The sequence below is a fragment of the Cyprinus carpio genome, unplaced genomic scaffold (genome assembly GCF_018340385.1).
Source record: "Cyprinus carpio isolate SPL01 unplaced genomic scaffold, ASM1834038v1 S000006494, whole genome shotgun sequence".
In the NCBI taxonomy this organism is placed as follows: Eukaryota; Metazoa; Chordata; class Actinopteri; order Cypriniformes; family Cyprinidae; genus Cyprinus; species Cyprinus carpio.
In genome coordinates, this window is record NW_024879167.1 from 332,269 (window position 1) to 348,447 (window position 16,179).

The 16,179-nt window shown below is 42.5% G+C and overlaps 1 protein-coding gene across 1 annotated transcript in view; it reads left to right on the plus strand.

Annotated features, from left to right (window-relative positions):
• The window catches only part of LOC122143736 (polyglutamine-repeat protein pqn-41-like), a 30,012-nt gene extending 14,099 nt beyond the window's left edge, over window positions 1–15,913 (plus strand). Inside the window, exons 2-5 of the mRNA XM_042754339.1 lie at window positions 11,826–11,923; window positions 12,057–12,718; window positions 13,031–14,645; window positions 15,252–15,913. Of these exons, the coding sequence (XP_042610273.1) occupies window positions 11,920–11,923; window positions 12,057–12,718; window positions 13,031–14,645; window positions 15,252–15,913 (2,943 nt within the window). The 5' untranslated portion in view covers window positions 11,826–11,919. The remainder of the gene's footprint in view (window positions 1–11,825; window positions 11,924–12,056; window positions 12,719–13,030; window positions 14,646–15,251) is intronic.
• The last annotated feature ends 266 nt before the right edge of the window (window positions 15,914–16,179 follow it).

A 16,179-nucleotide genomic window follows, 5' to 3' on the forward strand; every position in this document is an offset into this window, starting at 1 on the left:
TCGCTGAAAGCCAGTCTTTAATTTCAGCTAAACAGCTTGACAAAGATGGCGGAGGAAAAGAACCGGTAGGTTTGGCAGACAGGTAAAGTTGGGTGTCATCCGCATAACATTGAAAATTAATACCATATTTCCTTAAAATATCACCAAGAGGGAGCATATATATAATGAAGAGAAGCGGGCCCAAAACAGAACCCTGGGGAACACCAGTGGTGACTGTAGATAGTCTTGAACTAAAACCTTTTAATTGAATACGCTGACTGCGTCCAGATAGATATGAACTAAACCAAGACAGAGCAGTGCCAGTAATGCCAATGGAAACTAATCTGTCAAGAAGTATGTTATGTGAGACAGTATCAAAGGCAGCGCTCAAGTCAAGAAGGACAAGTATAGTTAAAAGCCCAGAGTCAGCTGCCAACAGTAGATCGTTGGTTATTCTGACAAGAGCAGTCTCAGTGCTGTGGTGGGGACGAAAACCAGATGGAATTGTTCATACAAGTTATTATTGGACAGATGTTCATGAATTTGAATTTGCAATACACTTTTCAACTACCTTAGAGATGAATGGTAAATTTGAAATTGGACGAAAATTTTCAAAATTAAATGGATCACCCCCTGGTTTCTTAAGTATGGGTGTAATAATAGCAGATTTAAGAGATGGAGATACAAAACCAGAATCAAGTGAACCATGAACAATTTTAGTAATCAACGGCAAAAGGGCTGGTAAACAAGCTTTTACTAAAGGAGTTTGTAGAGGGTCTAACTGACAAGTCGAAGATTTTAGATTTACCTATCAGACCCACTATCTCTGAAATAGTTGGTAGTGTAAAGTTAGAGAAAACAGAGTGGGGAGGTGTGTGAGTGATAGACTGACAAGAGTCATTGTGAAGAGTACCAGTAAGTAATTGCCGATGTACATTTTCAACCTTAGATGTAAAAAAAAAGTCAAAAAGCGATCACATAAGTCAGTGGAATACATATCAGATGGCAAAGAATCAGACCTAGAGTTCCCATTGCTAACTCCAATCACATTGGAGTAGTAATCGGATTTAGCTGTAGTCAGTGCATTTTTCGGATTTAGCATTTTTCGGATTTAGCTGTAGTCAGAACCCAAAGATCACAGTGGCTGAGCTCCAGAGATGCAGTCGGGAGATGGGAGAAAGTTGTAGAAAGTCAACCACCACTGCAGCCCTCCACCAGTCGGGGCTTTATGGCAGAGTGGCCCGACGGAGCCTCTCCTCAGTGCAAGACACATGAAAGCCCGAATGGAGATTGCTAAAAAAAAGTTCTATCTTGGTCTCTGATGACCTTAATTCTAAGCGGTATGTGTGGAGAAAACCAGGCACTGCTCATCACCTGTCCAATGCAGTCCAAACAGTGAAGCATGGTGGTGGCAGCATCATGCTGTGGGGGTGTTTTTCAGCTGCAGGGACAGGACGACTGGTTGCAATCGAGGGAAAGATGAATGCGGCCAAGTACAGGGATATGCTGGACGAAAACCTTCTCCAGAGTGCCCAGGACCTCAGACTGGGCCGAAGGTTCACCTTCCAACAAGACAATGACCCTAAGCACACAGCTAAAATACCGAAGGAGTGGCTTCACAACAACTCCGTGACTGTTTTTGAATGGCCCAGCCAGAGCCCTGACCTAAACCCAATTGAGCATCTCTAGAGAGACCTGAAAATGGCTGTCCACCAGTGTTTACCATCCAACCTGACAAAACTGGAGAGGATCTGCAAGGAGGAATGGCAGAGGATCCCCAAATCCAAAACTTGTTGCATCTTTCCCAAAAAGACTCATGGCTGTATTAGAAAAGAAGGGTCTGAATACTTAGGACCAGGTGATGTTTCAGTTTTTCTTTTTTAATAAATGTGCAAAAATGTCAACAATTCTGTGTTTTTCTGTCAATATGGGGTGTTGTGTGTACATTGAGGAAAAAAAATGAACTTAAATGATTTTAGCAAATGACTGCAATATAACAAAGAGTGAAAAATTTAAGGGGGTCTGAATAATTTCCGTAACCACTGTAATTCAGATGACAGTATTTTTCACAAATAAATAAATATTTCATAAAAATATAATTAAAAAGAAAGTAAACACTGTAACCTAGAGGGCACTCAGTATTCTGGGAAGTTTGTGTGCTCTGGGAATCTTTTTTTTTTTTTTAAATAAAGCCAGGGTAACCCTCATTTTACATACAGCACACAGAAAAAATGACATGAATATGACTTTGAAATCACGAGTTTAAAGTTTAAAGTTTAAAGCATTCAATTCACACGGACCGACCATCACACAGAGAACACGCGATCATGCTGGATAAAAATGCACACTTCACAAGATCTCACAGCTGGATTTAAAAAAAGTTTGCAAGGTTTGTGAAATTAAATGTTCATTAGTCATTCAAAGATGTTTAAATTATATAAATGCGTATTTGCTTAATGCTGACAGCAAACGTGAACATATTATAATTTTTGCCTTTCTATTAATAATAGGTCTAATATAAAAGCAATCGTTATAATACTTTTTGTATACATTAATTCCTTTGTTTAACCATTCTATCTGATTATTAGACAGACATCTATTCGTATTAGACAGAACTGTTAACGTCGACGATGAACAAGAGAGAGAGTGTGTGAGCACTGTGTGTCCGCTCAGGTGTTTCTGCTCTCAGCGCCGTCAAAACAAGAGTCCCGCCTCGAATACATCGGCCAAGCAGAAAAAATTTTCATCCGATGCCGATATTTGAAAAATGCCAAATATCGGTCGATATTGGCGATATATCAGTCGACCGCTAACACTAAGCTGGTCATATAATTAGAATATCATCAAAAAGTTGATTTATTTCACTAATTCCATTCAAAACGTGAAACTTGTATATTATACTCATTCATTACACACAGACTGATATATTTCAAGTGTTTATTTCTTTTAATTTTTAATTTTAATTTAACTTTTTAATTTAATTTAATTTAATTTAATTTTGATGATTATAACTGACAACTAAGGAAAATCCCAAATTCAGTATCTCAGAAAATTAGAATATTGTGAAAAGGTTCAATAATGAAGACACCTGGTGCCACACTCTAATCAGCTAATTAACTCAAAACACCTGCAAAGGCCTTTAAATGGTCTCTCAGTCTAGTTCTGTAGGCTACATAATCATGGGGAAGACTGCTGATTTGACAGTTGTCCAAAAGATGACCATTGATACCTTGCACAAGGAGGGCAAGACACAAAAGGTCATTGCAAAAGAGGCTGGCTGTTCACAGAGCTCTGTGTCCAAGCACATTATTAGAGAGGGAAGGAAGGGAAGGAAAAGATGTGGTAGAAAAAAAGTGTACAAGCAATAGGGATAACCGCACCCTGGAGAGGATTATGAAACAAAACCCATTCAAAATTGTGGGGGAGATTCACAAAGAGTGGACTGCAGCTGGAGTCAGTGCTTCTAGAACCACTACGCACAGACGTATGCAAGACATGGGTTTCAGCTGTCACATTCCTTGTGTCAAGCCACTCTTGAACAACAAACAGCATCAGAAGCGTCTCACTTCAAAAAGGACTGGACTGCTGCAGAGTGGTCCAAAGTTATGTTCTCTGATGAAAGTAAATTTTGCATTTCCTTTGGAAATCAGGGTCCCAGAGTCTGGAGGAAGAGAGGAGAGGGACACAATCCACGTTGCTTGAGGTCCAGTGTAAAGTTTCCACAGTCAGTGATGGTTTGAGGTGGCATGTCATCTGCTGGTGTTGGTCCACTGTGTTTTCTGAGGTCCAAGGTCAACGCAGCTGTATACCAGGAAGTTTTAGAGCACTTCATGCTTCCTTCCTGCTTCATTTTCCAACAGGACTTGGCACCTGCACACAGTGCCAATGCTACCAGTACCTGGTTTAAGGACCATAGTATCCCTGTTCTTAATTGGCCACCAAACTCGCCTGACCTTAACCCCATAGAAAATCTATGGGGTATTGTGGAGAGGAAGATGTGATATGCCAGACCCAAGAATGCAGAAGGCCACTATCAGAGCAACCTGGGCTCTCATAACACCTGAGCAGTGCCACGGACTGATCGACTCCATGCAACGCTGCATTGCTGCAGTAATTCAGGCAAAAGGAGCCCCAACTAAGTATTGAGTGCTGTACATGATCATACTTTTCATGTTCATACTTTTCAGTTGGCCAAGATTTCTAAAAATCCTTTCCATTCTAATTTTCTGAGAAACTGAATTTGGGATTTTCCTTAGTTGTCAGTTATAATCATCAAAATTAAAAGAAATAAACATTTGAAATATATCAGTCTGTGTGTAATGAAAGAAATATAATATACAAGTTTCACTTTTTGAACGGAATTAGTGAAATCAACTTTTTGATGATATTCTAATTATATGACCAGCACCTGTATAGCGCGTCTTTTTAAACAGGAGACTTAAATAATTCAATAATAAATACATTTACATTTAGTCATTAGCAGACGCTTTTATCCAAAGCGACTTACTAATGAGGACAATGGAAGCAATCATGTAAAGTTCACTTAAAGAAAACTTATGAGTATACTTGCAGTATAAAACTACTTAACTAGTAGTTTACTGAGACTACACTTCAAAGTGTACAAAGTATTTAATTAGTAAACTATCAGTATACCTATAAGTTCACTTTTAGTATAATTGCAGTACAAACTACAAACATAGAGGTAACTAGTTGTGTACTCAAAGTTTGCTGCTGTTATACTTAAAAGTAAACTTTTATATATTAGAAAGTGGGCCAATTTAGTCCCAAGGAGTATTTAAACAGTACACCTACAAGTATACTACTAGAAAACTGATATTTGTATACTTGTTACATAAAGTATACTTAAAAATACTTTACTTAAGTGTACTTAATAAAATAAACTTGGAGTATACTGCTTTTTGGTAAGGTATAGGCTTGTTTTTAGTAAATTTCTAACTGCATCTGGCAGTGGCCATTTTCACTAACCGAAAAGGGGTCTGTATTATTTTATTATACAGTTAACGCTGGCGCAGATAAAGGATGGCTGGCTCCATGACGTGCTCTCCAGTTGTTTTTGTTAGTCTGTCCTGTCTTTAGTTATATTCCTGCAATCAGTTTCACCACGGACAAATTGCTGGACATTCGGCACCACACATCTCCCCATATATTACCGGTTTTCAACGAATCTGATGCTTTGCTGGAAATTTTCGTCGGCAGAGCAGCTACGCTGATCACGTGCTTCAGGACGTAAGGACGGGGAAAGAGAGTGGGGGCGCTTGTGAGATTCAAAAAACACGGTTTTTGAACACCGTTGCCTTGCATCCATCTGGCAAATCTCCGCCCTCTACCCAACAAAACGGACAAACTCCTTCTGCTCTCCCGGACAAATAAGGATTTCTCACATTCTGCTGCTCTGTGTTTCATGTAAAATTGGCTAAACGACGCCATCCCAGACAGCGTGTTCCATCTGCCGGGCTTTCAGCTGTTCAGATCAGACCGTGACGCAGAATCAACTGGGAAATCGCGCGGCGTCGGCGGGACATGCCTTTACATCAACGAAAAGTGGAGTGCGGATGTAACAGTGTTAAAGAAGATGTGCTGTTCAGATCTAGAAACACTCTTCATTAACTGCAAGCCGTTCTATTTACCGCGGGAGTTTCACTCGTTCATTCTGGTGAGCGTTTACATCCCTCCGCAAGCGCATGTGAGCCTGGCTTTATAGAAACTTGCTGATCAGATCACAGAGACAGAACAACAACACCTGGACTCTGTCCTAATCATTCTTCGGGACTTTAATAAAGCAAATCTCTCCCGTGAACTGCCAAAATACAGACAGCACATCACATGTCCCACCAGAGAAAGTAATATATTGGATCACTGTTACACCACAATAAGGATGCATATCACTCTGTTTGGTTCATCTTATACCGACTTACAGGCAGAAACTAAAATCAACTAAACCTGTATTAAGGACTGTAAAAAGATGGACTAATGAAGCAGAGCAGGATTTACAATCTCACTGATTGGAGTGTTTTTGAAGCTGCTGCCACAGATCTGGACAATCTCACAGAGACTGTAACATCTTATATCAGTTTATATGGCAAAGAGGAATTATACTGGAAAAATAAGGACTCAGTTTACTTCCAGCGACTCAGCATCAGTGTGAAAAAGTCTGAAGGAGATCACCAATTACAAGACACCATCCCCCAGCACTGTGGAGAATCAACAACTGGCAGATGATCTGAACAAGTTTTACTGCAGGTTTGAAAGAACACCCATCACCTGCCCTGAACACCTCTCCACACAACCGCTCACACCATTCACACCTCTTTCAACCCGCTCTGAACACCTCTCCAATAACCGCTCACACCATTCACACCTCCTGCAACCCCTCTCTCCCCCACACCTGCAGTTCAGATCAGTGAGGATGAGGTGTGCCAGGTCTTCAGCACCAGGCCCAGATTGTGTCACACCAGCCTGTCTGAAATCCTGTGCTGACCAGCTGGCCCCCATCTTCACACAGATCTTCAACAGAGCTGTGCAAAGTCCCTTCATGCTTCAAACACTCAACCATCATCCCCATCCCAAAAACATCCAAAGTTACAGGACTAAATGACTACAGGCCTGTGACTCTAACTGTGGTCATGAAGTCATTGAAAAACTGGTGCTGGCCCACCTGAAAGACATTACTGGACCCTTACTGGATCCTTTTCAGTTTGCCTACAGAGCAAACAGGTCTGTGGATGATTCAGTAAACATTGGACTGCATTATGTTCTGCATCATCTAGACAGACCAGGGACTTATATGAGGATCGTTTTGTGGAAGTCAAGTCAAGTCACTTTTATTGTCACATCCCCACATCACATGTGCCTTGGTGAGTGAAATTCTTGGGAGCGTGCTCCAGAAATTGCAGAAACAGCTAACATATAACTTTACAGACTTCAACAGGTGAAAATGTGCAATATGCACATACATATAGTCAGTACACACAGTGTACTATTAGACATACTTACAGTTAGCACTACACATTTTACGCAATATGTACATACATACAGTTAGCACTACACATTATACACTATACACAGAATGTACACATTCTACAATATGTAAACATATATATGCATGAAAATATGCTAAGGTGCAACAGAGTGTACGTGAACTGGATACAGAAATGTCATGGATGTGCATCGGATGGTATCCAGTGGTAGCAGGCAGATTATTGTATTAAATGCAATGTGTATGTATAGTTTGGTGTTGAACTGTTAAAGTGCAGCGTGTGGCATACCATATTGTCGGAGTATGCTGTAGAGTGTATTAGTTCTGACTGTTCATAAGTCTGATAGCCTGAGGGAAAAACCTATCCCTCAGTTGGCTAGTGCGGGATCGGATACTGTGGAGACGTCTTCCTGAGGGCAGCAGAGAGAGCAGTCTGTGGGACGGATGGCTGGAGTCACTGATGATCCTCCGGGATTTCCTTATACACCTCCTGGTGTAGATGTCCTGGAGGGAGGGAAGCTCACCTCCAACAATGCGGCTGGCAGTTCGCATGACCCTTTTCAGAGCTTTACAATTGCCGGCGGTGCTGTTTCCAAACCAGGCAGTGATGCAGTCTGTCAGGATGCTCGCTATAGTGCAAGTGTAGAATGATCTGAGGATGCTGGGGCTCATTCCAAACTTCCTCAGCTGTCTCAGGAAGAAGAGGCGTTGATGTGCCGCCTTCAGCACTGCGTCAGTGTGTGTAGACCAGGTGAGATCCTCACTGATGTTAACGCAGAGGAACTTGAAGCTGCTTACCCGCTCCACAGGTGTCTTGTCGATGGTCATGGGTCTGTGTTCTCTGCTCTGTCTCCTGAAATCCACCACCAGCTCCTTGGTCTAGTCGATGTTGAATGAGAGGTGGTTCTCCTGACACCATTTAGTCAGGGTGCTCACCTCCTTACTGTAGGCTGTCTCATCATTGTCGGTGATCAGGCCTATCACCGTTGTGTCATCAGCGAATTTGATGATGAATTTGGAGCTGTGTGTGGCTATACAGTCATGTGTGTACAGAGAGTACAGGAGCGGGCTGAGGACACAGCCCTGAGGAGCACCAGTGTTGAGGGTCAGCGGGGATGAAGTGTTGTTGCCCATTCTGACCACCTGACTTCTGCCTGTCAGGAACTCCAGGATCCAGCTGCACAGAGATCTGTTTAGTCCCAGAGTCTGGAGCTTCGCAACAAGTGTGGCGGGCACTATGGATTTAAATGCTGAGCTGTAGTCCACAAACAGCATTCTCACATAGGTGTTCTTATTTTCCAGGTGGGAGAGAGCAGTGTGTAGGGTGAAAGCAATAGCATCATCTGTAGAACGGTTGCTGCGATATGCAAATTGTAGCGGATCCAATGAGGCAGGCAGTACAGAGCAGATGTAATCTCTGACGAGTCTCTCAAAACACTTACTGTAGATGAGTGTGAGAGCAATGGGCCTCCAGTCATTCAAGCTTGTGAATTTGTTTTTCTTTGGTGTGGGCACAATGGTGTATATATTGAAGCACGAGGGAACCACAGACAGAGGGAGAGGTTGAAAATGTCTGTGAAAACACCAGCTAGTTGGAATGCGCATGCTCGGAGCACACGGCCTGGGATGCCATCAGGACCCACAGCCTTGCGGATATTCACCCGACGGAAGGATCGGGTTACATCCGCAACAGAGGTGGAGAGTGCACTCACATTTTCTGCAGCAGCTGCAGGAGCGCTCTCTGTGTGGGTGGTGTTGTGAGCCTCAAAACGAGCATAAAAGTTATTAAGCTCATCCGGTAGAGAGGCGGCAATGTTCACAGTAGCTGGTTTATTGCCTTTAAAATCTGTGATGTTATTGATTCCCTGCCACATGCTTCTTGCATCGTTCGTGTTGAATTGTTCTTCAACTTTGTTTTTGTATTGTCTTTTGGCAGCTTTGATGGATTTCCTGAGATCATAGCTGGCTTGTTTGCGATCATCAGCATTCCCAGATTTAAAAACGGGTGTCCGCGCTGACAAGGCTGCTCGAACATCCCTATAAATCCACAGTTTTTGGATTCTACACACTTCCTGATGAAACACATTACAGTTTCTGAGTACGCATCCATGTTGTCATCAGACACTGCCCGGAACATGTCCCAGTCCACGTGATCAAAACAGTCCTGTAGTATAGCGTCTGATTGGTCCGACCAGCATTGAATTGTCCTGAGGGCGGGTGCTTCCCGTTTCAGTTTCTGCCTATAAGCAGGCAGCAGCAGAATGGAAGAGTGATCCGATTTGCCGAAAGGTGGGCAGGGGAGAGATTTGTAGGCGTCCCGGAAAGGAAAGTAGCAGTGGTCCAGTGCATGATCACCACGCATGTGGATGGTGATGTGTTGAAAATATTTTGGAGCTATTGTTCTGAAGTTGGCTTTGTTAAAGTCCCTCATAACAATAAACGCTGCATCTGGGTACACGGTTTCCTGCTCACTTATATTCCCATACAATTCCTTGAGTGCCTGGTCTGTGTTGTCTTGAGGAGGAATGTAAACGGCTGTGATTATGACCGCTGTAAATTCGCTCGGTAGCCAGAATGGTCGACACAGAAGCATATGAAATTCCAGCTCAGGGGAGCAGAAGGATTTAATAGAGTGTAGGTTCCTTTCATCACACCCCACCTCTGCTTTTCCCTGTGAGCTCTTTCGTTCTGTCCGAGTGGTGCACGGAGAACCCCGTAAGCTTGATTGCTGAGTCTGGAACCACTGCAGACATCCAGGTTTCTGTGAGGCAAATAATGCAGCAGTCCCTTGTTTCTCGTTGGTATGAGATACGCGCCCGCAGTTCGCAGAGTTTGTTGTCCAGTGACTGAATGTTAGCTAGCAAAATGGATGGGAGAGGAGGTTGGAGGGGAAGACGTCTGAGTCTGACAAGGACGCCGGCTCTCTTCCCTCTTTTCCGGCAGCGTTTCCTCGGCCGCGCCCATGCAGCCCAGACAAAGGGCTCTGATGCGGTGTCTATAAACAAAGCGCCAGCATTCAAGAACTCAAAGTCCGGTTTGCGTTCCGCAACGTAGGAACCTATGTTTAGATGCGTGTGTCTGTCGTAGACAGTTATACAAACAAAAAGCAAGGTGTGCTCTGGTTGGCCAGCTATCCAGTGCGTTGTGATTGGCCAAATCCCTCAAGTGTGTGATGGAAATGTTAGGCCTCTTAACACTGTGTGCCATCCAACTGCTCTGCTCGTGCACATCCCATCATCGGTTCTCTTTTAGCAGTTCAGTCAATGTACTGTTAGGAGTAACTGAATAACTCAGGATATTGGTTTATTTTGTGTCAGAGGGAGTGTCAGGCATGTTTACAAACTGAATAACTTAAGTATTTTGTGGATTAGTGTATACTGGAGACGCGAACCATATCAAACAATTCAGTTTAATTTGGTGGAATTAAAGAAGATCCAGTTAAATATAACGATTTTTTTGCGATCCGGACATCACTAGACGAGAAAAAACAATAAAACCCATTACAAATAAGGCATATGTGGCATCCAGTGGGGACATAATTACTGATTATAATGACTTATACGGTCTTTTTACATGTTGCGTTGCAAATCTCGCTGCATATCGCGCTGCATAAACATAAAACCATGTCTGCATTTGTGATCTGAGAAACAACAAACAACAAGTCTACTCTACTGCTCAAAACTCGCGTTTGAATCATCATTGGCAAATTATTTAAATATAAAAAAACGTTCTTACAGGCTGTCAGTCAAAAGCGCCAGACTGTCTTTGCAGGCAAAGTATTTTAGGCCAAACAAAGTAAAGTAGTTTCGCTTTCACAACGAAACACAGTGTCTTCACAACATGGCGGCAGCGGCAACAGCAAAAGTAAATGTTACGCCTTTTTTCTCTTTCATGAACATTTGGGCGGTGTTATGTAAATCTTCCCACATCGTGGCGTAAACATGTGGGGGCGTTTGAATGAGCAGTTTTAGGTAGGCGTCCTTGACTCTTATGAAGAATATCTCTTTGGATTTGAGACTTTAGTCTTTGCAACTTTACAGATCTTCTTTATGCACCAAGAGATTGTAACACTCCAAAGAGAAAGGAAAAATTTTAATCGCATCGTATGAACCCTTTAAAAATTAAAATTGGTCTACCTTATAAAAGAAGGTAATCCCTTTCCTCCTTTGCACCATCCATCATCTCCATCTCAGTTATTAGCATTGTTTTTGTAAATATGTCTATTTGCATCTACTGTAATCGTTTGGATTAACATGAAACACCTGCTTTGTTTTGTGCGTTGAATAAGGTTATTCTCAAATGAGAAGGAGGATGGTGATAGATGCGGGAGAAGGAATTATGCTTCAGCCCTTGAATTGACTTGATTGGCTGTGACCAGACAGTGACAGCGTCAATCTATGTATTGGAGAAAACAGGGACTATAAATGTTGAAAACATAAATTTTTACATATATTTATTTAGCAGCCCTAAGTGTTTATATGTAGTTATATGAGTTGATTACATGGAATATCAAGCACTCAAGTGTCATATTTTAAATGTAAACTTCAATTCTAGACCTGCAGTTTGTATGACCTCATATTAAGCACAACATGATTTATTTGTATTTTCAATAATTTGTCACAACTTTAGTAGTAAAATACTGAAACACTTAATAATTAATGGTGAAGTAGTGCCTTAAATATACTGTACACATTTTAACTTAATGTTAAAAAATGGACATGGACATTTTATTGGTCAACAACCTATGTACAGTGTGCTTGTTTTAGTCATCTATTTTTCAGTGCAGTTGTCATGATTGTAGTTGTTACATTTTAATATTATGTCAATATTATGTCATGATCTTGCCTAGAGTTCCACAAACCACAGGCAGGCCCTGTGTGAACTTGACAAGAGTGATTAGAAGATCTGAATCCTCATATCCTGGTGATTTAAAATCTGACAACATGGGTAAGACATTAAATTTATATGATTGGATAACATCATTATCCTATTCATATGCTGAGCAAATCGTAAGATGTTTGTATTTCTGTGATGATGACATGTTGATTAAAATTATTATTCTTTTATTTATTTTTTTCAGGACCAGGAGAAGAAGCAACAGGAGAACAAAGGGCAACTCTACAATACACACTGCAAGCAACATGGAAACCAAAACCACTAACAGTAACAATAGCAGTGACAGTAGCAGTAGCAGTAATAGTAGCAATGTCAGGAATAACAATAGCTGACACAGTAATAGGAGCAGCAGCAGGAGCTGCAGCTGGAGTAAGCATTTTACAATCATTATGGGAAGCAGAAACAAAAACAGGAGAAGTATTAGTAACAGCAGTAGCAGGAGGCCTAGCAGGAATAGCAGCAGCAATATTGCGATCACTGGTAGGAGCACAATCACTGACAGCATCAGCAGTAACTGGAGCAATGGCTGGAGCTGCAATAGTACCAATAGCAAGAACACAATTACATTGGGTGGTAAATAAAATACAGGTGGTAATAGATAAGTTACAGTGGGTTTTAGCCTTGATAAAAAGAGTAAAAGCAGCAGTAGAATGGTGTTTAAAGGCGTTACCCACTGCAACACTAATTGTAGGATCAGGATCTGCAGCAATAGCAGCAGCAGCATCACAAACAGGACTAGAAGCATCACAACCAGAATCAGTAGCACCACAAGCAGAATTGTTAGTATCAGGAGGAGCATCACAATCAGAATCAGTAGCACCACAAGCAGAATCATCAGTATCACAGGTAGAATCAGTAACATCACGAGGAGTATCGCAGGCAGAATCAGCAGAAACACAAGCAGAATTGGCAGTATCAGGAGAAGCATCACAATCAGAATCAGTAGCACCACAAGCAGAATCATCAGTATCACAGGTAGAATCAGTAACATCAGGAGGAGTATCGCAGGCAGAATCAGCAGCAACACAAGCAGAATTGGCAGTATCAGGAAAAGCATCACAATCAGAATCAGTAGCACCACAAGCAGAATCATCAGTATCACAGGCAGAATCAGTAACATCAGGAGGGGTATCACAGGCAGAATCATCAGTATCACAGGCAGAATCAGTAACATCAGGAGGAGTATCACAGGCAGAATCAACAGCATCACAAGCAGAATCAGTAACATCAGGAGGAGTATCGCAGGCAGAATCAGCAGCATCACAAGCAGAATTGGCAGTATCAGGAGAAGCATCACAATCAGAATCAGTAGCACCACAAGCAGAATCATCAGTATCACAGGTAGAATCAGTAACATCACGAGGAGTATCGCAGGCAGAATCAGCAGCAACACAAGCAGAATTGGCAGTATCAGGAAAAGCATCACAATCAGAATCAGTAGCACCACAAGCAGAATCATCAGTATCACAGGCAGAATCAGTAACATCAGGAGGAGTATCACAGGCAAAATCAACAGCATCACAAGCAGAATCAGTAACATCAGGAGGAGTATCGCAGGCAGAATCAGCAGCATCACAAGCAGAATCAGTAACATCAGGAGGAGTATCGCAGGCAGAATCAGCAGCATCACAAGCAGAATCAGTAGCATCAGGAGGAGTATCACAAGCAGAATCAGCAGCATCACAAGCAGAATCCGTAACATCAGGAGGAGTATCGCAGGCAGACTCAGCAGCATCACAAGCAGAATCAGTAACATCAGGAGGAGTATTGCAGGCAGAATCAGCAGCAACACAAGCAGGATTGGCAGTATCAGAAGGAGCATCACAATCAGAATCAGTAGCACCACAAGCAGAATCATCAGTATCACAGGCAGAATCAATAACATCACGAGGAGTATCGCAGGCAGAATCAGCAGCAACACAAGCAGAATTGGCAGTATCAGGAAAAGCATCACAATCAGAATCAGTAGCACCACAAGCAGAATCATCAGTATCACAGGCAGAATCAGTAACATCAGGAGGGGTATCACAGGCAGAATCAACAGCATCACAAGCAGAATCAGTAACATCAGGAGGAGTATCGCAGGCAGAATCAGCAGCATCACAAGCAGAATCAGTAACATCAGGAGGAGTATCGCAGGCAGAATCAGCAGCATCACAAGCAGAATCAGTAACATCAGGAGGAGTATCGCAGGCAGAATCAGCAGCAACACAAGCAGAATTGGCAGTATCAGGAGGAGCATCACAATCAGAATCAGTAGCACCACAAGCAGAATCATCAGTATCACAGGCAGAATCAGTAACATCAGGAGGAGTATCACAGGCAGAATCAACAGCATCACAAGCAGAATCAGTAACATCAGGAGGAGTATCGCAGGCAGAATCAGCAGCATCACAAGCAGAATTGGCAGTATCAGGAGGAGCATCACAATCAGAATCAGTAGCACCACAAGCAGAATCATCAGTATCACAGGTAGAATCAGTAACATCACGAGGAGTATCGCAGGCAGAATCAACAGCATCACAAGCAGAATCAGTAACATCAGGAGGAGTATCGCAGGCAGAATCAGCAGCATCACAAGCAGAATCAGTAACATCAGGAGGAGTATCGCAGGCAGAATCAGCAGCAACACAAGCAGAATTGGCAGTATCAGGAGGAGCATCACAATCAGAATCAGTAGCACCACAAGCAGAATCATCAGTATCACAGGCAGAATCAGTAACATCAGGAGGAGTATCACAGGGCAGAATCAACAGCATCACAAGCAGAATCAGTAACATCAGGAGGAGTATCGCAGGCAGAATCAGCAGCATCACAAGCAGAATTGGCAGTATCAGGAGGAGCATCACAATCAGAATTAGTAGCACCACAAGCAGAATCATCAGTATCACAGGCAGAATCAGTAACATCAGGAGGAGTATCACAGGCAGAATCAACAGCATCACAAGCAGAATCAGTAACATCAGGAGGAGTATCGCAGGCAGAATCAGCAGCATCACAAGCAGAATTGGCAGTATCAGGAGGAGCATCACAATCAGAATCAGTAGCACCACAAGCAGAATCATCAGTATCACAGGCAGAATCAGTAACATCAGGAGGAGTATCACAGGCAGAATCAGCAGCATCACAAGCAGAATCAGTAACATTAGGAGGAGTATCACAGGCAGAATCAGCAGCATCACAAGCAGAATCAGTAACATCAGGAGGAGTATCACAGGCAGAATCAGCAGCATCACAAGCAGAATCAGTAACATCAGGAGGAGTATCGCAGGCAGAATCAGCAGCATCACAAGCAGAATCAGTAACATCAGGAGGAGTATCAAAGGCAGAATCGGCAGCATCACAAGCAGAATCAGTAACATCAGTAGGAGTATTGCAGGCAGAATCAGCCGCATCAGTAGCAGAATTGGCAGCATCAGGAGGAGCATCACAATCAGAATCAGTAGCACCACAAGCAGAATCATCAGCATTACAGGCAGAATCAGCAACATCAAAAGGAGCATCACGGCCAAAATCAGCAGCATCACAAGCAAAATCAGCAGCATCAGGAGGAGCATCAAAAGCAGAATCAGCAGCATCACAAGGAGCATCACAGCCAGAATTAGCAGCATCACAAGCAAAATCAGCAGCATCGGGAGGAGCATCACAAGCAGAATCAGCCGCATTAGGACGAGCATCATTGGCAGTATCAGCAGCAACAAGAGGAGCATCACATGCAGTTTTAGAAGCATCACGAGGACCATCACTGGCAGTATCAGGAGGAGCATCACTGGGAGTTTCAGCAGCAGCGGGAGGAGCATCACTGGGAGTTTCAGCAGCAGCGGGAGGAGCATCACTGGGAGTTTCAGCAGCAGCGGGAGGAGCATCACTGAGAGTTTCAGCAGCAGCAGGAAGAGCATCACAGGCAGTTTCAGCAGCAGCAGGAGGAGCATCACTGGGAATATCAGCAGCATCAGCAGGAGCAACTGGATTAAGCCAAGGATTACTGGGAGGATTAGGACTTTTGGCAGGGGCAAAATGTGCCATTTTTGGATCGCATAGGCACAGAAAATTACAAACAGAAGCAGTAAAGATGGTAAATTTTATTATACTGGCTTGAGAACTTGCATGCACTCAACACAGGTCATACCTTCAGACTGTTCTGACTTAGCATGCTATATCCTTTCAAACTGATCAGACTTAACTAAAACAAACTACCAAAATTATTATCACTTTATTAGTTTAGTGTATATAAAATAATAAATATAAAAATAAATATAACATTATAATATGCTTTATTAATCATTTCATTACAGTGATTTGTTAAC